This window comes from Python bivittatus, unplaced genomic scaffold (assembly GCF_059951505.1).
Source record: "Python bivittatus isolate LINGU-HERP-01145 unplaced genomic scaffold, Pbiv_v1 ctg000020_np1212, whole genome shotgun sequence".
Classification (NCBI taxonomy): Eukaryota; Metazoa; Chordata; class Lepidosauria; order Squamata; family Pythonidae; genus Python; species Python bivittatus.
In genome coordinates this window covers 75,907,191-75,932,514 of record NW_028277030.1, presented here as the reverse complement: position 1 = coordinate 75,932,514, position 25,324 = coordinate 75,907,191, and the positions used below count along the sequence as shown (strand labels likewise).

Genomic DNA, 25,324 nt, shown 5'->3' with positions numbered 1-25,324 from the left:
TAATTACAATCATATATTTCAGGAACATATTAAAAATAATCATTTTATATACTGACTCAATTATGAATATTTTTGATACCACCACTCCTTTTTGTTTTTATTCTAGACCACACTCCATTTTACTACCAGAATTAACTAATATATATGTTACAAAACCAGCATGGATTTTTTCTATATAAAAGTTATACAATTCACATATAAATTGAAGCTCATAGTAAAGTAAATATCACACTCAATTGCAAACTATAGTTTCTGATTTAAGAAATGATATTTCTCAATAGAATGACAGAACAAATTCCATATTCGCCTATGGTTGGAAAAAAACTGCATGAAATTTCTGGGATCTAAGTTTACTTGAAGCTCATTGTCCCAGGCACAGTAATACCTCGGTTCACGAACGCTTCTGTTCACAAACAATTCAGTTCGCGAACAGCAGCATTTGCAAATTTTTGCTTCCATTCGTGAACTCCGCATCGGGTGACGAACATGACCCATGGCCATCTTCCCTGCTCTGACACGTGGTTGTGGCTTCCTCTAGGTGAGATCGCAGTCGCAGACAGACACTTGCTGTGAAGCTTTTTGGTGTCGCCTCAAGCAAGGTTAGTGTTCTCTCTCTTCATACTGTACTGTACTGTACTTTGTTTCATATTTTTGTGGTTAACAAAAAAATACATATGGTTCAGAACCTTATTTACACTGAACCTTATGGGAAAATTTGATTTGGTTGGTGACCAATTCAGTTGGCGACCACGTTCATAGGGGTCAGAACAGATTAACCTTATTTACATTGAACCTTATGGGGAAATTTGATTTGGTTGGCGACCAATTCGGTTGGCGACCAGAATCGTGGAACAAATTAAGTTCGTGAACCAAGGTACCACTGTAATTAAAACACTTCCCCCATATAGTTATTTTTGTAGGCAATAGTATAAATAAATTATAATAAATACATAAGAATGGATATGGTATCAGGCTTATTCATACTTTAAGCCAAGAACAAACTTTTCACCTGACAAATATTAACAGGACCACATACTTGCTTGAACTGTATATATGAAAAATCATTGTGAACTTCAATGCCTACTGGAGTGCAAAAATTAAAGAAACCCCCCCAGTCATATAGCATTTTGAAGTGTTATTTAAAGTGTTTGCAAGTTTAATTAATTACCTGAAGTGGGTGACTTGCAACGATCCTCCTGTACTGCAGTACTTTCATTGATATCACAAAGACCTGCTGTAAAATAGAAAACACACAATAGACTTTTTTCAGACTTTCAGCAAGATTTGGAAAATAAAACATGCAAGATTTTTGTTTATTGAAAAATAATCAAATCAATCTTGAGACCTAGCAGCCATGTTTATAAAGAATTGTGATATGCTATATTGTTTAAGTGTCAGTATTAAAAAGGTGATCATGAGGATACCAGAAGAGGCAAAATAGTACATATATTAGTGACTACTGTCTGGTGCAGGTTTTTTGAATAAATATATAAAGTGTAGCTGCACATGACGAATCTGAAACGCCACGCACTAAGGCATATTACAAGCTAAGGTAACAAAATGTAAATGAAGCAACAGGCGAGATATATAAATCCTCTTCCTCAGGACAGAGAGTCGTCCACTTTCACTGTGTTATGGGCAGCTTTCCCAGACAGGGAAGTCACTGCATATTGGTGGCTGACAAGGCTAGATTCTGAAATGGCAGAATCACTACTCTCTGCCTGAGGCACCTTTTTACCTCTGACCCCCAGTACTCCCTTTTCTGTCTCTAATATTTTTCCCCTTCTTTTCATACTCACGCATAGCGTGTGGATAGCATATTTTTGCCATATGTTTTGCAAACTGACTTGTAAAAGACTTTTGAAAAAAGGACTAAGTTGCCCCTTCCCACCTTTGAGGACAGATTATTAGCATATTAAAGTGAACAATGCACACAAAAAGGCATATTTTGTGGGCCCTGGTTGCCCCCACCAAACGAAGGTACAGACCAGACTGGTAATTGAGGGGGAAGCTTGGGTGCAGCAAGAAACCTGGGGAATGCTGTAGATGATCAGATGTAGCGAGGGAAAGAAAATGAAAATGAAAAAGGCTATGAAGAGCAATGAGGAGGTGAGGGAGGAATGTGGAACAAATCAAGGATAGGAGAGTGAAAGAACAAAAATAATCAAGGTAGACAGGTAGAAATATGTGCACATGACACATAGAAAGTCTATTCTGGATGCAACTGTGCTGTCAGAAGATTTGGCATTTGGTGATGGTGGTCATAAGAAAACCCTAAGTCAAAAGAGTTTCTGTTTGGGGGGCCCAAGCAATAACTTTGCTGTCTATTCAAGACCTTACACTAGTTACTTTTATTGTAGCCTTGATCATTTATCTTTTTATGAAGTGTTTTAAAATCCATTACTGTAACGTTTCATGAATAACCAATCCCTTACTGTCACTCATTTTGTAATGGTATGTATGGTGCTTCTCAAAATTTCAAATGGACCCTCAAACCAAAATGTTAAAGGGTCTTGTATTACAGTAATGCTTCACTTTTATTATACATTGTCCCAGGGCAAACTTCATAGTACATTTTAAAGTTTTAATATTGAAAAACCCCTAAAACATAAATCCTCAGTGTTGCAATGATACTTCTTGAATGACAAAAGATACCACAATTGTTACTGTGATTAAGGATTCTCATTTGGTTTACAGAGTCATTAAAAATAATTCCAATAATGGAACTTAGCCAGGCCTTTCCAAATATAAGGAAGAATATGCCACGCTTCCTTTCATCATGAAAGCATAAACCAACTTTTCTGTTTGATGCTTTCAAATGTGTTGAGAGAGAACAGGTTGGAAAAGACTGAAATAGTTTATACCTCATTTCTACCATAACCCTTTTAATTACACCAAATACTGCATTTGTGAAAAGGCAGAACACATTACAATTTAATGAGTTGTACATAATATAGTTTACACACTTAGGGTCAAATAGTTTTTGATGATTAAAAACAGATTAAAAGCCTATTAAGCAATTTAATAATGGGAATATTATCTCTAACATGGGAAACAAAACTGCCCACATCTTATCTTCAATTTACCTTTAAAAGATTAAAACTGAACACAACCCAAAAGTAAAACAGATGTAGGGAGTTCACTGATAAAACCGGGGGGGGGGGGATTGTAGAATGAGAGATGCTATAGTAAAACTGTAGAACTAGAACAAGAAATAGCACAACGTATTGGTCAAACTGATGGATGAGGACTGAAATGACCAGTTGAAATTCAATACAGTTCAGCCAACTGTATTGCTTTGGGCCTCTCACAGCTCAACTATTTGCCTGGAGTGGTTGCTGTGGAAACAAATTGAAGGGTAACCTCCATGTAACTTGCCTTAACTTCCTGCAGAAAGTGGGGATAGATACTGGAAGCAATATTCATATTGGGAGAGAGAAGCTACCGGAGAAGCTATCTTTTCCTTTGTAGTACATTGCTGTTGACTATTCCAATTGTGTTTTCTCATTAACTGATAATTTTCACAGGCCCTTATGTCTTTTACTGGTAATTAAATGGGGAGAAAAAAACCAGAACATAAAGAAACTATCCTTCACTGAATCCCTTCACTACCACTCCTTTTCAGAGAGGCACATCTATTTGATTTGGCATAGAGCTTTTGAAAGAATAGCAGATTCCAAAATCCTTGTGAAAAATGTCTGACAGAGGGAAGATTCCAGAACTAACTGGCTGGGAGATAAAAATTCATTTTGCTACATAAGTAGAAGCCATCTCATTGGTTGAGAGTCATATTGTTTGCAATCACAACTTTATAATTCAGACATGTCAGCACAAGATATATAACAAACAATGCTCTGGTCACTTTTTAAAGGGCTGTATGGAACCACTGAAAAATATTTTAAATCTATTACAAAACAAGTTAAATTCTTTCCCTGATATACCCACTGTCTGTTGGACTCAGTAGTGTGATATCTGGTTCAGTTTTATGGCACACTTCTACAAAAACCAACTTCCATGCAGTTACGAAGTCTGAGATTTTACTACTTTTATCAGAGCACTTTTGGTGAAAGGATCTATCTTTTTTTCTTTTCTCTTGAAGCAATCAACATATACACTCATTTTGCAACTTTGCAACTACTACCAGCGGGAGTGATTTTTACCACCTGTAGAATTTGCTTTTCAATATTTTTATTCACTTTTTTTAGTTCAGGTAAAAGGGAAAAAAAATTCTTGGATAAATACTTCTACTTTTTTGGAAAACTATACATGTTGCTACTGTAGATAATCACTCACTCTGTATTTTTACCCTTCTACAGCATCATACATTGTAACTAGACTTAAGAAAACAAAAGTACCCTAAGAGAGCCTCCTTGGTCCTTTGTACATCTACTTCTCTTTCCTATTTCTGCCATTAGAATATCCTGTATTGGTACTAGTTCACTATGATGGGTAAAATGCATGTATCCATCCTATTTCAAGTCATTTCAGTATCAAGTCATACTGATACAGGAGTATCTTACTGAAAGGGATTTCAGTGTACATCCTGCTGTAATTATTGTGAATATAAAAAATACAAGATATTTGGCAGATTCCAAGTTACTGTGCCAAATATATACAATCATCCCTCCCTCCTGAAGAAAGCCCCAATAAACTATTCCCCAAGTCAGAAAACTTTGAAGAATAATCATTTCTTGAACAAAAGCAACTTTTAGTGAATTTCTTGGTCGTTTCAGAGAAGTCTGGGTTCTTGCTTTAATGACATTTCTTCATTTCACAAAAGGGTGTGGGGAGAGAGAAGGAGATGATAAAAATTTGATGAGACTTAAGAGAAGAATCCAAACCCTGGGCAGGAAAATGTTGACCAGCATTATCATGCCAACCTGAGAGAATACAAAGGGAGTAGAATCAATTTTGAGTCCATCATGACAGAAATCTACCATGTGACCTCGATGTGTGGCCGACACACTAGCTTGTGAAGAAACACTCTGAAGTCTATTTGGCAAGGTGAGAAACTATGACCACCAAATGGTGGGCTTCAGCTATTATATTAATAGTCAAGCATGGTGGAAATGGTATTCAGTCTCTGGATGCTCACAGGCTTCCCATCCCTGACTCATAGGGATCCGGTAGGAAAGAGATTTACTATGGATTTAGCCTAATGTTTCAGCATTATTTGCATGTTTATTTGCAGAAACAACATTGTTCAGTTAATGACAATATAGCAATATTGCTATGAAGAGAAAAAATGCAGCATTACTGAAAGCAACACAAAATGCAGATTAAATTTTTCTTCTTTCATCTGACTCTTAATTTTTATCTGGTACAAGGAGATGGGCACAAACTATGTAACATGGCAGGAAAATCTGTGATAGCAATATAGAACCTGTGAAAAGACTCCTTATTTACAGGCATATGAACAGATCAGATAGGAAAGGTTCCTAACAGCCTTTCTCCAAAGTCTATTCTAGAAAGTACCTGTTATAACTCAATAGCGCTAGGGACAGGTCCTGGATTATGGTGAGGTTGGGCACCTGTTGGCTGTAAACCAAACATATCACAGTGCAGCAGATACAAAGAGAGGGGCCTGATATGGGGGAACCACATGTATTCTGCATCTTGCATTGAAAGCATAACAATACGTAATTCTATAAATATAAAAATCAATCTTTTGTTCATATTACAGTGAGAAAAGTGCTAACATAAAATAAATCTCAGGAAGCATGAATAATTAAGCTGAACCTAAATACACTACATTGTCAATATATAACTTACATATGTAAGAGGTGAGAAGGTTTTTCACAGACTCTGAATATAAGCTAGAGAGGCCACACATGCAAGAAACAACAGCCAGCATGCCTTAATGAAGCAATAGAAAGAAAAGACAAGACACCAACATTTTGCATTGGAAGCCAGGAAAATCTGCTGCAGAATTTGATATGAATAAACTATGATAGAAATAGAATCTGCTAATTCTGCAATTAAATCTGCTGCAGAATTTGATATGAGTAAACTATAATAGAAATAGAATCTGCTAATTCTGCAGTTAAATCTGCTGCAGAATTTGATATGAGTAAACTACTGTATATTACAAATAGAATCTGCAATTGGTTCACTTGATCACAATATAGAGCTACTACAATAACTTTGAGAAACACTGGTTCTGGTCCTGCCCTCTGGGACAAAAATAATAGGTCCGTTCCATTTTCTGTGTGATACTTGAAGGCTGCTATCATATTTCCCCTCAGTCAACTTTTCTATTGGATTAACTTTTTAAAGCTTGATTTCTAGATGCTTCACCATCTTGGGAGTTCTCCTCTGAACTTGCTGTCATTTGTCACCATCCTTTTTGAACTGTGATGCCCATAACTAGATACAGTACAGTATTCCAAATGGGATCTGACCAGGGCGAGCACAGAGTTAATAATTACTTCCCATGATCTGGACTCTATTCTATTAATGCATCCTAAAGTACCATTTGCCCTTTAGCAGCAGCAGCAGCAGCATCTCAGGGCTGGCTGAATTTAACTTGTAATCAACAAGAATACTCAGGTCCTTTTTACATGTACTACTTCCAAGTCAGATCTTCCTCATTCTGTACATTTTTGCTACCCAGATTTAGAACTTTAATTTTTCTCCCCATTAAATTCCATCCTATTAATTTCAGCCTATTGCTTAAGATTGTCTAGATCTTTTGAACCTTCTTTCATCTAAAGTACTAGTAACTCCTCCCAGTTTAGCATCATCTGCAAAGCTGATAAATGTTCTCTAAACAGTCTCATCCACGCCATTAATAAAAAAACATTTGAACAGCACAGGGACCAGGAGAGTGCCCTCTGACACTTCACTTGATACTGCCCTCCAAGCAGAAATGGGACTATTAATGACCACTTTCTGGGGAAGTCATTCAGTCAGTTGTAGGCCCACCTAACATTTAGCTCATATTTTACTGTTTTATGAATAGAATATCGTGAGGTATTCTGTTGAAAGCTTGCCAAGGTCAAACTGCACTATGTCTATGACATTACCCTGGTCTACAAAGCTAGTAACTCTATCAAAGAAGGAAACCAGGTTAGGCTCACATGATTTGTTTGTGACAAACCCGTGCTGGCTCCTGTTAATTGTAGCATGCCTATCCTGACTCACAAACACAACTGTTCCACAGAAGCTCAGGAAAAAAAGGAAGCTTCTTTAAGAAGATGCCAACTGCCGCACAATCCTAATGTGTAGTGTTCAGCACTTACAGAATTGCCTGTTCATACACAGTTCACACTTCTAACAGCAGAGAAACTGTTGACTTTTTTTAGTTAATCAAATTAAATTCAATACACTATAATAAGTATGGAATTTAAAAAAATAAAAATGGAAGATGGGAAGTGTTGGTGTTATGACTGAAGTAATTAGTTCAGAAATTATAATATAGAAGTCCATGAGGAAGAACTAGAAAATAATGAGCAACAGAAGATGATGAATTGATACTGTTTAATTGAAAAAGGTGTTGTGTCTGAACATTTTAGTATAAACAAGTTAGTCTTTCCATGACAGTTAAAAGAGAAGTTTTCTAGAAAAAAAATCCTAAAATCTACGTATCTAGCTTTGATTTCTTGTCACTTAAAAAAAAAAAAAAAGCTAGTAATCTGCACTTCTAAAAAGCAAGCAAGGTATAGATTTTTATCAGCCCCTTACCTCCAGATGGTTGTCTACTTTTACGTGGAGATCGAGGTTCCCTCCGATAAGGATCATTAGAGCCATACAATTCAATAGTGCCAAGGTTTAAAAGCATGGTCTTTTGAATGTAATCAACCATTGCAATACCATTACAATTACCAAAAACTACTCTGGAAAAGAGTTATTGGAAAAAACATGGTTCAGATGAACATTTTCTACTGATCTCTTAATTTTCTTAGATGCACATTTACAGTAAAAAAGTAACTGAAAATTTATTTCAATAATATTCTGAGAGTAAAACAGAACTTAGTTAAAGTCTCTGAATAGCAGAGCAGTGACACATTTTTTGTAATGCAGCCTCTTCCCCAGGACATACTTCCAAGGTTGCTCACTCTTATTACATTCTGGTTGTCTTACTCTCTCATCAAGGGCTTTTACTCTTGCAAATGCTTCCTTTTTGCTAGTGTTCCAGAATACACAGCTTCATTACAATCAGTTTTTCAGACACTCTACTTTTTGGCCAGAAAGTAGCAACATATCAAACCAGTACATATTTGATTACAGGTATGGATTTGGATATTATTAACATTGATCTTTCATTATTTTATGAAAAAAATAATATATACGCTTCCTTTAGCTAATACTAAGTTCAACATAGGCTGCTTAATTTATTAAAAAGTAATAACTTTATAAAGTAAAGACAAAATATTAATGCACTATTATAATGCTATGCCATGGCAATCTTTTGGTGGATACTTTCTAGAAATGTAGACAATTTCATAAATTTAATCATCTGTATAATGAATAGATACAATACAATCAAGTTGGGCAATATGAACAAATACAATACTAGTCATAATACCCAAAAGGAGGAAACTTTCCCCAAACAGTTATTTGTGAATTAAGGGGTTTCTTGCATTCTCTGATAAAAAAAAAAGAATATTGAACAGATAGGAATGGACAGCAGATGCAAATGACTGTAGACATCTCTGCTGAAATGTGAGGATGTCTTTGAAGATTAGCCAGCAGCTGGGAAGACTGCTCATCTAGTGATTTTTAACTCTTTCTGTAGTACTCATCTTCCCCTCAGCTCATCACCTTCCAGTTTTGTTCCCTCTTTCTTTTTCTTTCCCTTACCAGTGCTGTTACACCTTCCTCCTCGTCCTATATCAATCCTGTTTTTTCCCCATTTCTTTTTTTTAATATTTGTTTTGTAAGGAGAATGTGTGTGCTTCTTATTGTTCATGAGGGAAGATGACTGGCATACAGTCAGGTCCAGAAATATTGGGACGTCGACACAATTCTAACATCTTTGGCTCTATACACCACCACAATGGATTTGGAATGAAACAAACACAATGTGTGTTAACTGCAGACTGTCAGCTTTAATTTGAGGGTATGTACATCCAACTCAGGTGAACAGTGTAGGAATTACAACAGTTTGCATATGTGCCTCCCACTTGGTAAGGGACCAAAAGTAATGGGACAGAATAATAATCATGCATCAAACTTTCCCTTTTTAATACTTGGTTGCAAATCCGTTGCAGTCAATCACAGCCTGAAGTCTGGAACGCATAGACATCACCAGACGCTGGGTTTCATCCCTGGTGATGCTCTGCCAGGCCTCTACTGCAACTGTCTTCAGTTCCTGCTTGTTCTTGGGGCATTTTCCCTTCAGTTTTGTCTTCAGCAAGTGAAATGCATGCTCAATGGGATTCAGGTCAGGTGATTGACTTGGCCATTGCATAACATTCCACTTCTGTCCCTTCAAAAACTCTTTGGTTGCTTTTGCAGTATGCTTTGGGTCATTGTCCATCTGTACTGTGAAGCGCCGTCCAATGAGTTCTGCAGCATTTGGCTGAATGTGAGCAGATAATATTGCCCGAAACACTGCAGAATTCATCCTGCTGCTTTTGTCAGCAGTCACATCATCAATAAATACAAGAGAACCAGTTCCACTGGCAGCCATACATGCCCACGCCATGACACTACCACCACCATGCTTCACTGATGAGGTGGTATGCTTAGGATCATGAGCAGTTCCTTTCCTTCTCCATACTCTTCTCTTCCCAACACTCTGGTACAAGTTGATCTTGGTCTCATCTGTCCCTAGGATGTTGTTCCAGAACTGTGAAGACGATTTTAGATGTCGTTTGGCAAACTCTAATCTGGCCTTCCTGTTTTTGAGGCTCACCAATGGTTTACATCTTGTGGTGAACCCTTCTGTATTCACTCTGGTGAAGTCTTCTTTTGATTGTTGACTTTGACACACATACACCTACCTCCTGGAGAGTGTTCTTGATCTGGCCAACTGTTGTGAAGGGTGTTTTCTTCACCAGGGAACGAATTCTTCGGTCATCCACCACAGTTGTTTTCCGTTGTCTCCCGGGTCTTTTGGTGTTGCTGAGCTCACTGGTGCGTTCCTTCTTTTTGAGAATGTTCCAAACAGTTGTTTTGGCCACGCCTAATGTTCTTGCTATCTCTCTGATGGGTTTGTTTTGTTTCTTCAGCCTAATGATGGCTTGCTTCACTGATAGTGACAGTTCTTTGGATCTCATCTTGAGAGTTGACAGCAACAGATTCCACATGCAAATAGCACACTTGAAATGAACTCTGGGCCTTTTATCTGCACATTGTAATTGGGGTACTGAGGGGATATCACACACCTGGCCATGGAACAGCTGAGAAGCCAATTGTCCCATTACTTTTGGTCCCTTACCAAGTGGGAGGCACATATGCAAACTGTTGTAATTCCTACACTGTTCACCTGAGTTGGATGTACATACCCTCAAATTAAAGCTGACAGTCTGCAGTTAACGCACATTGTGTTTGTTTCATTCCAAATCCATTGTGGTGGTGTATAGAGCCAAAGATGTTAGAATTGTGTCGATGTCCCAATATTTCTGGACCTGACTGTATGTACATGTGAGTTTAGTTAATTTTACAAAGGTGTGCCTTATTTTAAAAGCAATTAATCTTTTCCAAAAAGAATTTTATACACACCTCACATCAATAGTTATTTCTCCCAGTAATTATACAGAAATACAATAGGGTATTATTGTAATTAACGGGAATTTAGATTAAGACTACAATACTATTGTAATATGTATCAGTAGATTAATATATATGACCTTAAAATAATGGGAGATAAATTAATGAGTTCATTTTCTAATACAACATCTGAGTGAGATAAAATGTAAAACCAATATACTTACAATCCATAGGCAGAGTTGATTGCAAGACTTGTTATTTGCTGAGGAGGTTCACCGCTCACCCATACTAACTGGATAACTAGCTCGATCTGGTAACCCGGAGACTGTTTAAGGGGAGAGTTTTTAACTCTGTAACATAAATGAAAAGTATGTAATATTCACCCTTGTGGAACTCTAGTTTAAATCTATTATTTTTCAAAAAATATATATTTCATTATTGGTTTTACATGTTTCTGCAAGCTAGAGCAGCTGTAAACATTTACTGTGGAATACACTCACTAATGTGGAGATTCTTTAAACATCCACAAGCAAATGTTTAGAGCAAAGCATACAACTATAAACAATGAATTCATAAAAATGCTCTCTTCCTGCATTTTTATGTATTTATTCAATGTTTATCCTGCTACAATCCTGCAACTCTCAGCAGTTATGTTACAATAAAAACATTTAAAAAATTAAAATAACATACAAACTAAATTGCAAAAACAAAAACAAAGTAGGAGAGAAAAATATTAAGAACAAAAGGTGCTCTTACTGAAGATGTTACTGAAGGCTGTTCAAAAGAACTCAATTTTTAATAACTTCCTGAAAACTCCCAGGTAGGGGGCCAGTGGGGGGCCCATTCCATAGCATTTGCACTACTATGGGGAAGCAGCCCTTTCCAGCTTTAGTTCTCCTGACATCCAGGAAATATAGGACAACATGGAGCCCCTCTCTACGTGATCTAACCATCATAGCCTACAATACAGGTGTCAATGCTGGGAGCCAGTTGTCAGCCTTGCAAGGTAGTCCAGACAAGAAGCACATCCAGAAGAAGTAACTCTATTTTATTGTAAGGTTACATTAGAGAACCCTCACTTCACAAACCTGCTCCTGGGCTGGTAATGCCTGTCCATCCAGGGATAACACTGGCACCAAAGGAGAATCCTAATGTCTTGCTTGGATTCAATTTGAACCCATTCCATGAGACCTTCACAATCTGGGGTAGCAATGTATAGTTGGGTATAATCAGCATATCCCATACCCTGAATTGCTGGATTACCTATCTCAGCAATTTCATACAGAAGTTAAAATACTGCAATGGGATTCCATAAGTAAGGGTCCACTGGGCTGACCTCTCCTTCTCCACTACAAAAGACTGAAACTGTCCACAGGAGGAGGAGCAGAACCACTAAAAAAGAGGGGTCTCAATCTTCAACCTTATAAGTGGAAAATAGGAGGTGGGGGTATTGTGTATGTCGGCTTGAGTTGTACAAATAAACAAAGGAAGGAAGGTCCATAGGTGGCCTGGTCAGCTATGATTAATAGTATCAAAAGTTGCTGAGAAGACTAAAAGGGCAAAGAGAGTTGAGAATGACTAATGCTGTTTCCATCCATATGCAGGCCTGAGCCCAGAATGAAGAGAGTCCATCTCAATGACATTCCCCAGAAAGGGAATATTGGAAACTGGACAAATATTGTCTAAGACTATGGGATGGAGAATGATGAAGAATTCTCTTCAGCAAGGGGAGCACCCATGGCTTTCTACCAGGCAGCCAAGACCTGCCCCTCACATAAGGAGGTATTGATAATCTCATGAATCCACATGTTGCTCTTCTGACCATTCCTCATGGTAGCCAAGATGGAAAGGTGACCAATCTACATGTGGCAGAGGATAGCCTAGACAGCACTCTGTACCCACTTCCTCAGGGCTCACAGTCCAAAAGGAATTTCAGAGAACAGGGCAAAATAATATTCTGGTTACTACTACAGACACTGCCTTTGGGGATATAAGGCTATGGTGAATCTGAGCAATTCTGGTCAACAAAGTGCTGTGCAAATTGGTCACAGCATCCAGGCAGGAGACATCTCTGTTGACTCCTTCCTTTGGACACCAAAAGAATCCATTAGGTGCCTGGGGTGGGCCATCCAAATAATCTTGCCATCCTTTAGAGGTCATGAATGACTCTTAACTGCAACTAAATAAAGGTATGATCTGACTATAACAATTGGGTAACAAAGCCCTTCCACTTCCAAATGATATAACATCCAAGGCAAACATGAGATCTGAAGTATGACCACCTGCGTGTGTCAGGCCAGAGATGACTTGCGATAAGTCTATGGTAGCCATGGAAGCCAACAATTCCTAAGCCTTGCCAGAGTCAGCCCCTGAAGCAGGGAGGCTGAAATTACCCAGTGCCAAAAAGCAATAGCTCTCCGTCACCAGTCCTTTTGTATTCAGATTGTGCAACTAACTATATTTTAATGAGGTTCTAACTAAAACAATATGTGACAAAAGATGTTAAAGTATTTCTACCAGTTTAAGCAATACCCGTTATTTAGAATACCCTATTATTATACTTACTTTAAACATGGGACGTTATCACGAAGCCCATCAGATGAGCTACTGCTAGTGGACGGATGAGACTGGGGGATGATGGACTGAGGATTGGAACCTGTGCCTGGAGTAGGCAATGGTGGCATTTGTTCAGGATCAGGAGATTCTATATAGTTTATTTCATACAATAGCCGTATTTCAAGCATCTGCAAATGAGAATGAAATGGCACATTCAACTGTCTTGGTAATAAGAATTCAAAATTAGTGACACATTCACTTATAGGCAAATAACTCATCTTGGCAATATCCCCAAGCTGAAATGCATCTATCAAAATATTATGAAAATAAAGCAGGTATTTTATGGAGATGTCACCATGGATCTAACTTCAAGGATAAACATTAAAGAATTTTACTTTCAAATTTGAGTACTAGAAAGCTACATATGGGGCAAATGCTTCTAGGTGATGTCATTAAAGATTAACACCAACACTTTGAGCTGCTACTAAAAGCTTACAAGAAGCTAGAACAGCTGACTCTGAAATAACAGAGATGATTTTGGCTCATCTTTGTCAATTAAGCTAATTCCAGCACTCCACATCACTGGAACTCCTACATCATGTCCCCACACCTGTGCCAGTAGTCAAATACTACTGCTAGACAGTCATAACTAATTCAGCATCCTACTCTGGTTGAAGGCAACACTGGCTACTATTGTTACTCAACACTGAACAGACTCCATAAGCATTTCCATCTAGAATAAATGGCAGCCAACCAGAGATTTTTATATCTTCTCTAGACTGAGTTCTTAGTCTCCATCAAGTCCATAACCATGTTTAAGCATTCATTAATAGAATAAGCCAATTTTCCTGGACGTGATGAAAATGAATTGACAAAACTGGTAACATTTCTTAGCTGAAAGCAGCTACAGGTAGTCCTCGCTTAATGATGTCATGCCACTGCATTGCGTAGCGATGGCAATCCTGGCAGTTCCTGTTGCTGTCATTAAGCGAGGATCACGGGTCGTTAAGCGAGGACCTCCTTGCGACTTCTGGCCAGCTTCCAACAAGCAAAGTCAATGGAGAAACTGGCAGGAAGTTGCAAGTCCAGGGGGGCTCACAAGCAGGCTGGCGGGCAGGTAAGTGGCTGCTACGGCACAAGCACAGCCAGGCGGGGGGGTGCTCCAGAAGGCAGAAGAGCACGCAGGTGGGTGCTGCGGAGGGTGGGAGGACGTACAGGTGGCTGCTGTAGTCTGGAGTGAGCACAGGTGGCTGCTGCAGAGGGGGAAGGCCGCGTAGGAAAGTGGCAGGAGAGAGAGTGAATTACAGGAGCAACTTGTGACCTTCCATGCCAGCTTTCCCATTGACTTTGCTTGAGGGAAGCCAGCAGGGAAGGTCGCAAATGGTGATCAGGTGACTGCAGGACGCGGCAACCGTCATAAGTGCGAGCCAGTTGCCAAGTGTCCGGATCATGATCACGTGACCATGGCAGTGCTGGAATGGCTGGAATTTCACAGACTGGTTGTAAGTACCACTCATTCAGTGCTATCATAACTTTGAACCAAGGACTACCTGTATTAAACTTTTTCTCCCATGGGTGCATAGAGATGCTAGAGAGCACCAGGGACAAAATGGATAGGCCCTAATCATCTCCTATGACTGAGCCATAAGGTAAAAGGAGAAACATTACACAGAAGTGATTTCATTGTTAAATTTAGCAGTTTCAGTTTAATTGTACTTGTATTTGTAATGACTAAGCCAACTTATTTCAACAGGATTTATTCTCAGGGAAGCGTGCATTGGAAAGTAATCACAAAACATAATTGTCTCTTTAATGAACTTCAATCTGAAGAACTGATGAAACAAAAATTATGCAAGTTGTTATTGTTACTATAATTTCACTGTGAACATATAGGGATTTTAATAACAATAGAAATGAATGTTAAGTGAATGAAACTTAAGTAGAAATGAATTTAAGTGAATACCATTACCGGAATAACTTCTGTTGTTATTTCTTGTTTGCTGAATCTGTAAACAATGACATGTGCAGAAACTCCTGCTATGCACAGCATCCTGCTTTCTGGACACCATGAGATAATCTGAATGGCATATGGATCTTCATCTACTATGTCAGTGCTTGGCCTATCTTCTTTATTTCGAGATTTTTCAAACACTTTAGCTGTTTTTAATTTGTATAGTACTTGCAAAGTTACTAGGAATAAATTAAGAAATTGGTTATATATTTAAATGACATCATTTTGGGGAGACTATTTCTCCATTTAGAAACAGAAATATTATTCAAACAATGCAATTCTGAAACAGAGGTCATATTGTCCAGTGCTAGTTTCATTAATACTGGTTGACATCACATATCAATGCACAGAAAGAGCTGCATCTGAGCTGTAGTTACTGTGGGAGAACAATATTCCCCATTAAAATCTCTATATTGCATTAGTCTGAGCCTCAAATATACCTTTTAAGAGAAATAAAAGATTTCTAGTGAAATGACTACTTAATTTTATATATTAAGAGAACTATTAATTATGATATGGCACTAAGATAGAATGCAGAATCAAAAATAGCTGAGTTTTAAGTCCTATTCACAATAGACAATTTTGTCACAACTAATTTAAAGTCTATTCATTTCAGTGGGACCCAAGCAAGACTGAGCAGTATTTTAATATTCAAATGAACAAAGAAAAAAAGAGACAAATAATGTCAGCCCTATGCCAATCATACTACCCTGCTTTTATAACAGCTTCTACATTTTAAAGGTTTTTTTGGGGGGGTAAGGACCTTATGCGGCAAATTACTCACTTGCAGAGGCATCCCAAAACTTGACTGATCCATCCGCATGCCTATTAAAACATGAAATGTTTTTAAAAATATTTTTAGAAATTGAAGAGTAGTGAGATTTAATTAGTTATGCTAAAGTTATGTAACAACTATACAGCTGTACTGGTTTCTTAGCTCCTACCTGACATGCTATTAGCTCATCGATATAACAAACAAATTATTTATTTATCAATCATATTTATATAGCTGCCCATCTCACACAAGGTGACTCTGGGAGGCAACACAAGGTGACTCTGGGCAGCAGAGTCTTATACCAAGTCTTAGATAAAATATTACAAGTCTGATGTATCTGTTTGTTGTCTGGAGAGAAATTAGACTTCCCTTTTTCTTTTCTTCCAGCCTAAGCGTAGAGAACAAATTTTTATCCCCATGGGATATAATTGCTGCATGTTGAGGTTTAATTTTCTTAAAATGCAAAAAAGAGTTCCCTCTTTATCCCCATCTTAGAATCTGGAAGGATTAGTTGTTTTTGCTCTCATTAAGATAATAGGTTGGAGCTTTTTTTGTTCTGCAGAGTAGGGCAAACCAAGGCTACAATCTTGGTTTGCCCTACTTGCTAGAGAATATGCTCTAATGAATTAAGAGGAGTTTTCTTTTAAATTGTACAGATTACACAAGAAGTCAATCCTTTCTGTATTGTTCTCAATTCTATTTTTTGAATGCATTAGAATGTCCAATGGAATTTATTAAAAGACATATACATAACACAAATATTATGACCAAGATTTTCAGCATGTAGTACTGTTTGGCATCTACTGTGATACATTTTGCATTGTGAGTACATTTTAGAAAATATTTGGTACTTAATTCTCTTTTCTGTCTTGAACAGAACAGCTGATGGCTGTAGTTTCACAGGGCAAACATAAATAAATCTTGAACAATATAGGAATACCAACAGCTGATGGCTGTAGTTACACAGGGCAAACATACATTCTTCACACCATGGTCCTAAAGCAGGCATAATACCTACTACAGGGTGCTCTGTAGGTTACCCAAACATTTACTTTAGTTCATCTTCTGTATACCTTGTTTAAAAATTATGAAGTTGGATTCAGTTTTTTCCTCACCAGTGATCAGGAAGAGCAACGTGGTACCTGCCACTCTAGCACAACCCCCCCCTCACCCCCAATTTCAGAATGCCTAAACTTTCTAAGAGACTTTCATGGGGTAGAACATACTGCAGATAAAGGAGAAATATCACATTCTTCCCCAAATCAACCACAAGAAATATTCTTAATCAGATACTTCTGATGGAGGAAAGCAATCCTTTCATTTATGAGAAGACGACTGTGAATGCAAACCTCTGAAACTTTAAAGATTAAAGTAAATTAAACTAAAATACCTTTTTGTTGCACTGCATTTCATTCTCTTAGACTTGGATATAAAATTTGTAAAGGGTGAGGAATTGCACTATAATAGTATTAAGCAGTGTTTCTCAACCTTGACAACTTTAAGATGTGTGGACTTCAACTCCCATGCTGGCTGGGGAATTCTGGGAGTTCAAGTCCACACATCTTAAAGTTGCCAAGATTGAGAAACACAGGTATTAAAAATGGCACAAGGAGCAGGAGGACTACTCCAATTCCTACACTTGCTACTTCCTCAAATACAGGATGATATTATACCATTAAAATTCAGTCATTGTTATGCAACATTGGGACCTTTGTCCCCAAAAAAAGGAATTCCAGGAGTTTTTTTGGGGAGGGAGGGGATGTTATGAGTAAAAATGGGAATGAAAGGGGAAAAAATGCACCACCACCAGTCAGCCATGTTGTCACCAAACTTCAGCAGTTCAATCTCAAGATGCTGGGGGCTTGTCTTACCTGTTACTTGACATAATTAAACATATAAGGATTTGATTGTCATCGTGTTACGGTAATATTTAATTCAGCTAAAGATGTTGGAGATCAATAAATAAAGTAACAATAACAGCAACACCGTGACTATTCTGGGGGGATTAATAGCATCATATAGTACTTACTAAAAGAGTAATATATTTCCTTGTGAATGGAAAATTGCACAAACTATGCTTTTTCTGAATTCGATATAAGCCTGAATACAATTTTCATAAAACTATTGACAGAATCTTATAAAACTGCTTTTCTTTTAACCTGCATGTATTTCATAATCTCTTTCAAAACCATTCACAGAATGAATGCCTGTCACATTTTGTATTCAGCATATATAATAGCTATAAATGCAAACAAGTTTTAACTTTTATCTTTTTAATACAGAATTATAAAGACAGTGGAATTTAGATACTATTACAGATAAACAATTACAGTGTATTTCAGAGTAAATGAAAGAGTTCTGAGATGTCAAAGAATGATGAAGTACAAAAGCAACTTAAGTTGCTAGGTTCATTTACCTCAAATTGACTCCTGGTATTCTATCTGAACAGTGTATCTCTGTGAGTTACAATGAAGTTAGTATAATACAGTATCTCCTCCTCCTCCTCCTCCTGAATCAATCTACTTCAGGTAAAAGGCCCTTCATTGAAGATTATGGACCATAATCTACTATGATTATGGTACAGTTCAATTTGGATGGTAGATGTTTTTTTGACTTCTCAGTCTAGGGCTGAGAGAGTGTGACTAGGTCTCCCTAAGGGAGGACTAGAACCTAGGTCTCTCCGCTTATGCCTCACTGGCTCTCAATGTGATATATGCAATCACATGTATCATTTCCTTCCTTTTGCAGCATCAAGTTATTATTACTTACCCAGTAATGATAATCTCTGGATAACTCTGTGTGACCATACCCCAATTTCCACCATTGATAGGCCACTCCTAATTAAAAAAGAATTAATTAAATCATCATAATGGTCCACCAATATGTAAAGACCAGTACTTCAAAAATAAGGTATTAGCTTTTTTTTTACCTTTTTACTATAGCCTTGACGTTTCTGTCGTGCACCTACTGAATAAAGTGCTGGAATAAGGTCCACAGGACAATCAGCAAAATATTCACAACAAGTGACTGGAGATTCATGTATACTCAGGGGATATGGATTCTCAAATATAGGATACCTTTAATGAGGTGATGAAAAGACAAGGATTGTTATGTATTTTTTATGTATTAAATTTGATACTTTTCAAACTGTTTTTCATTGATAAAAATATTAAAAGAGAAAAAGAAATGAATACAATTATCAGAAGAAATACACCACTTGTATGGGCTTTTTTTGGCACAGTAGCATCTTTGCAGCATAGTCACTACATTGTTACTAGTGTTATTTACTGATTTATAGTTGTGTGATTCATATGTGCATGTGTTGATTTATATGTGCATGTGCATGTGTATGTATATGTATATATATTGTATCCTGTGCCATGGATTTGGGTATCTGTTTGTAAAAAAATATGTGTATGAAAGATGGAGTACAAGAAATCTATTAAAAGTACACCAGAGAAACAAGGTTTTATTCTGGAAGATTTCAGTTTATGAAATTCATTAAAATGTAAGTACAGAGGCCTTTAAGAAGACTCAACAAAGGAAGATCCTCAAGATTGTTCTTAAACACTGTGGTGGTACTGAAAACATGAGTTGGTTTCCATGTGTGTGAATAAGTGAAAATTTAAGTTCAGAAAGCAAACAATAAAAGGAGTAAACCTGCATTTGTTTAACCTGAATCTCTGGATAAATACGAACAAGGAGGTATTAAATAACTGGAGGTATTAAAAAGTCCCTCTTTAGGACATTCTTCATCAATGTGACACATGAAAGTTTTGGTTGCAATTTTTTTTTTTGGTTGAATTACCAAAGACATACCAGTGTACATACTCACACACAAACATTCAGAAGCAAATGAGGTGACTTATTCAATGTATTCTACAGAGAACCCCCACTTCAATAAAATGCTGAAGAAAAGCTATTTGAAACTGTTTTATGATCTGATGTAATTAAAGGAACAATAATATTTTACCTAACATTTTAATTTAATGAAGAAAAAAGCTAGAGCAAAAGAATGAAAAGATAATGGAAGCATAATTTCACATATTAATTTGATTAACCAGCCACTTTATAAACACAGCAAATTAAAAATAATCATTCAGTACTTTACAGAACCGAATCATATGTAGCAGGTCTAACTGGTAAATACATAGAAGAATGTACATGCCCCTCAAGGACACTTACAACATAATGTACAACATCAATTACATGTACTGTATCCAACGCTACCCAAAGCAATTTCTGATTATGCAGTGAGATGCATTGAGATTACTATGTCTATCTCCTGAAACCCTGCTTGCCTCCATACTTACACCAGAGGGTTAATTCAAATTTTCTGGAACAGATTTGGAATATACAGAGGACTGCAGAAGGAATAGAAAGTTTATTCCTCCTGTAGTGCCCATTCTACTGTTAGGCAGATAGCATTACGTACAATCTACTATATGTGCTACTTCACCCTGAAAATATTCATACACAAGTCTCATTAATATCTTATTTTACAGAGATGTGGATACACATCAGCACTCATACTTACCCTCAAGCATGTATATTTAGATAAAATGAGAATGTCCATAGCATGTCATGCAGAGTTACTATAGAAATGAGTTCACTAAATTTAATTATGTCAAAACTTCATTAAAACCTTTTCTTCAAGAGGTCCAATAAGCCTAGTTCATAAAAAATTGACCACTACAGAAACAACAGTATTTTGTTAAACCTGAGTAAGAAAATAAGTAAAAAAACAGGTATCTCCATATCATGTTTTTAATCTCTTACCCATTTTGTGCAAGGTCAATAACTACTAAATCTTTTTCTAGGAGAACAACCACAGCATATGGCTCTTGGAAATCTAAAGAAAAGATCCAAATATTCAAAGAAGAAGGCCAATTAACAATTCACATTTGGTAAATATTTAGCGACTATTGATTTAATACAAAGACTGTACTAAGACACCAATAAAGCATTAATAGACAAGAGATTATTTCAATTTGAATATTGTGTATAAATGTCAGAAAATATCAGAATAATTCACATTTAGTATTTTACTTACTCATGTATTTTTATCACTTCTGCCAAATCTTTATTACTAATTTCCAGTAAAGATCCCTAAACATTATAACATTAATAAACCAATTAAGAAAAATTGAAACTAGTCAAATTGGGCATAATTAAGCACTATTATATAAAAATCCAGCCACATATACATCTAAGAAGCCCAGGAAGAATGAACTCCAAAAAATCTATACAAAAGAACAAGAGTGGCAAATAAGAGGAGTCAAAGAAAACTCTGATGGCTTTGCTGATCCTGGGCAGAAAGAATTAAAACCTTTCACTGACAAGCAAAGGCAGAAGAACTCATAATATAACTTGCACTCTCCTCCTGGCCAAATGCTAGGTCCATCTGCTTGTCTGACTGATAATCACACTGTCTGAAAGAAGCAACTCACATGGAAAACTGCAAGCAGCATTGAAGCTGTGCAGTTGGTGAATTGGTGCAACTAAGAAAAGCTTTCGAGGGTTCACATGAAAATTCTGGGTACTCCAAAAGCTCCATTTTCATGCCAACACATCTCTCCCTGGTTTTCCTCAAATTTGTTGAGAAATTAACCAGATTCTTCTATTTTTAATTTTAAGTACCTGGATCATATTTTCCAAGCCAGTCAATTTAGACATTCCAAACATCTCTCCCATTTCTCTGTCTCTGCAAAGCCTCCTTAGCAACTCCCCAACACACTTCTCCATTCCTATTACATGCTTATCAAGAGGAAGAATTAGGAATAGTATAGAGATGTGACTCACTTTGGACCTGAAGGTAAAAATGTGCTTCTGAGAGGCCATGGGTGCATGTACTGCACCTGTCCGTGTCTTAAGGAAGCTCCAACATTTTCTGATTTAGATGGTAGCTGTGCAATCCCAGGAAAGCACATGTGCAGCCATAACCACTCTGAAGCATCTTCCCTCTTTCCTTCCTTCTCTGCCACCTTGGGTAAGATTGTATTCAAGCTCAAAAGAGGTGAAATTACCACCTCATTTACAAGTAGAGAATTGGGTCAGCTTTTTTATGAGTCAAATCAGAACAGAATGAAAAACACAAAAACACTCAAATCAGCTTCTGGGGATAGGAAAGGTTGTCCTCTGCCTTTTAGCATAGGTTAAGACTACCCAATGTGCTACTGGCTTTAGAAATATAGAGACCCTTCTTCTTGAAAAAAGGAAACTACCTTGCTCTCAACCCCAAATCCCAAAAATGAGATCAGAAAAAAGATCAAATCTTATGCTTTTATTTATGTACTTATTTATAAGATTTATATAGCCGCCCATCTTATGTACCATCACCACAGGTGGCCTACAAACAATAATAAAAATAGGGGGGAAAAACCCATAAAATAGAGCATAAAAACAAAGCATAAAAGAGAACCAGTTTGGTCTAGTGTGAAGGCTCCAGGCTAGAAACCAGGAGACTCGAGTTCTAGTCCCGACTTAGGCATGAAAGCCAGCTGGGTGACTGGGCCAGTCACTCTCTCTCAGCCCAACTCACCTCACAGGGTTGTTGTTGTGGAGAAAATTCGAGGAGGAAGGAATATTAGGTATGTTTGCCACCTTGAGTTATTTATAAAAATAATAAAGGCGGGACAAAAAAATCTACCCCCCCCCAAATTCCTGGTGTTCTCAAAAGAAAACACCCCTCAATCCACAAATAACTTCACTGGGCTCCAGCCAACATTATCTCAGAGGTGATGGGAAAAGCCAGGTCTTCAAGGCTTTCCAGAAGGCTTGGGGTAGGGTCCTGCCAGATCTCAGAGTTCAACATTTTCTATACAATTGGATTGAAGGCCATTGAGAAACTCTCCAGAAGAAAATTAGACCCAAAGATAAGATACTAATCCAGAACATAAGAGCCAAGAGATCTTAACATTGTCTATATATAATATCCATCCAGCAGCTTCCAAATAAATTGAACAACAGCTCCCATTATTCCAAAACAGCATAGTTCCTTGTCACATTGAAAGTATATAATTGGAATTACAATCCTAAATGTCTGGACAACACTATGATTTACATAGACAATAGTAAAAACATTTATGTATGATAGTATCATAAACCTATAGAAATTAAAAATGACAGTGAATGTGTATTATCAACCAGATGCTTACAGTAATGTGTAATCTTAACTATGTAACAATTAACCAAATGCCCTTTGTCAAGAATCTCTTTATGAGGAAGAAGCTAATCAAACTAAAAAACGCTTATTATTTCATGGTTTTTAACTGGTCTAATGTTATGCTATTTCACTGTCCTGACAACAGATAGAAATTATCAAATAAATTTAACGTATGATACTATCTCCAGTATTTTGCCATGGGCTCAAAAACATTTTTCTAGTTTTTTTTATCTATTCACTTTTTAAAATTATTTTATAAGGACGTTTCTTGTGTTACATGGATTTCTTCCACCATTTGGATCGCAATAACCAGACTTAGAAATTGGCTCACTTTGTAAATAATAATTTGGAAATTAGGAATGACCAAACTCGTTCCAAAACAGCTGAAAGAAATTAAAATTCATATATGACTTTCTTGTATACACTTTACCTATTTTTAACCTTACCACTATGGCAGTAATTTATTCTATGGTAAGCTGAAGGGTGAAGATATTTTCACAAGGAGAAGAGCATTGGTTAAATATTTGTATAATTTTATGGCCGATCAGTTTGCAAATCTGAACTGGATATGTCATCTTCCTCAATGAGGTAGTTTTCAAAAATGTTAGAACTTTCAGAATACCAAACTAGCATGGCTGGAATGTGGCAGTTCTAGACTTTAGTTCCAACATTTCTGTTGGATGTTGAATAGAGAATGCTGCTATAGGCACAAAGTTGCCCTTTCAATGAAGAGAAGGAATTCTGGAATTATAGAACAAAGGAAAAATTAAAAAGAACCTACCATTAGGGTATGGAGTTTCACATAGGGTTAGAAAATCTACTATTGAATAATCCATTTCTAGAACAGCAGTGCTCTTTCCATGCATAACAGTTAAACAGGGTCTTCTTCCAACAGTGTCATATGATAAGCCACCTGACAAGATGATAAAAGGCTCCCTGAAAATCAAGACAAATAGATAGTTAAGACAATGAAAGATAATATCAAAAAACATTGTTGGATTTAGTACAATGAAGTACTAAATTATGTACCTGGAATAATATATTAAGAACTCTGTGTGCTAGAACTGCTTGTTGTACAAGAATATAGGCTTACCATATGGACTGGATGGTATTAAAACAAAAACAATAAAACATTGAAATAATTGATAGTGTACTGAGTTGTGAATAATGGATACTTTTTTAAAAAAATAAATCTCTTCCAAGTTATAATTTGAGCAGCTGAAGAATTTATTTATTCATTTAAAAGATTTGTATAGCTGCGCTATATATATCTTATGTAACATAACCCTGGGTGACTCACAAGCAATAATAAAACATTAATAATAAAAACACAAGCAATAGTAAAAACAATAATAACAAAAACCAACAAAAAATTTCCCAGTCCCCAAACACAGCAAATCCAAACAAACTGTAGAGCTTCCCCGGGCTCCATCCCTCTATCAAGGATTCAGCATAAGCACTCCTTCATCAAAAGAGGGACTTCACATAAAATGCACTAGACTTACTAAAATGATTGGTTCCGTCCAGTATCCCATTAATATATTTCCATTCATGGAATGGAACTTACTTTTTTCCTTTAACTCCCATACATCAATAAATCTGGGAGCATCTTCCAGTCTGGGGACATGATAATTAAAATTCCATGAAAATTTTCCAGAGGAGTAACAATTTGGATGGTGATATATCCAGGTCATATTTATAGATGTATATAAACATATTTGGAACATAATTTTTTTTTACTGCATAAAACTGAAGAACCCATGAATACACACTTTTATTTCTGCATTTTGAATTCATATTAAATTTTTATACCTGTTTGACACATTTTATTTTGCAAAATGGAGGTTGGATCCAGAGAGACCAAAAAAAAAAAAAAAAGAATCCTTCCATTTGTGGGAAGGCTTCAGCTCAGTGAACATTTTTAATGCAGGAAGGGAAAGCTAATTTTTATCTATTTGCCCTTCCTCTGAAGCCTCTTAGAGTTGCTCTGGAGGGTCAGAGGATCCTTTCACACAGTGTAGAAGTTGCAGGATTATGCAGAAAAAATAAGGAATCCACTAAAATTGCTTGCTTCCTCTCTTCCAATGGAATGTCCCATAAGAGGCACTCTGTCTATGGCAAGCCTGGATCATACACTCCATCTTTAGACACAGTAAATATC

At 36.8% G+C, this 25,324-nt stretch overlaps 1 protein-coding gene across 4 annotated transcripts in view; it reads right to left on the bottom strand.

Annotated features, from left to right (window-relative positions):
* The window catches only part of STXBP5 (syntaxin binding protein 5), a 121,545-nt gene that overhangs the window by 29,847 nt on the left and 66,374 nt on the right, over positions 1 to 25,324 (bottom strand). For all 4 annotated transcript variants that reach the window (XM_088141807.1, XM_088141810.1, XM_088141812.1 and 1 more), the window contains 10 exons: positions 23,945 to 24,099; positions 20,778 to 20,850; positions 18,928 to 19,075; positions 18,768 to 18,835; positions 16,008 to 16,048; positions 15,182 to 15,402; positions 13,222 to 13,400; positions 10,881 to 11,006; positions 7,684 to 7,835; positions 1,169 to 1,234 (listed from right to left, as the gene is read on the bottom strand). In XM_088141807.1, coding sequence (XP_087997933.1) covers positions 1,169 to 1,234; positions 7,684 to 7,835; positions 10,881 to 11,006; positions 13,222 to 13,400; positions 15,182 to 15,402; positions 16,008 to 16,048; positions 18,768 to 18,835; positions 18,928 to 19,075; positions 20,778 to 20,850; positions 23,945 to 24,099 — 1,229 coding nt within the window. The remainder of the gene's footprint in view (positions 1 to 1,168; positions 1,235 to 7,683; positions 7,836 to 10,880; positions 11,007 to 13,221; positions 13,401 to 15,181; positions 15,403 to 16,007; positions 16,049 to 18,767; positions 18,836 to 18,927; positions 19,076 to 20,777; positions 20,851 to 23,944; positions 24,100 to 25,324) is intronic.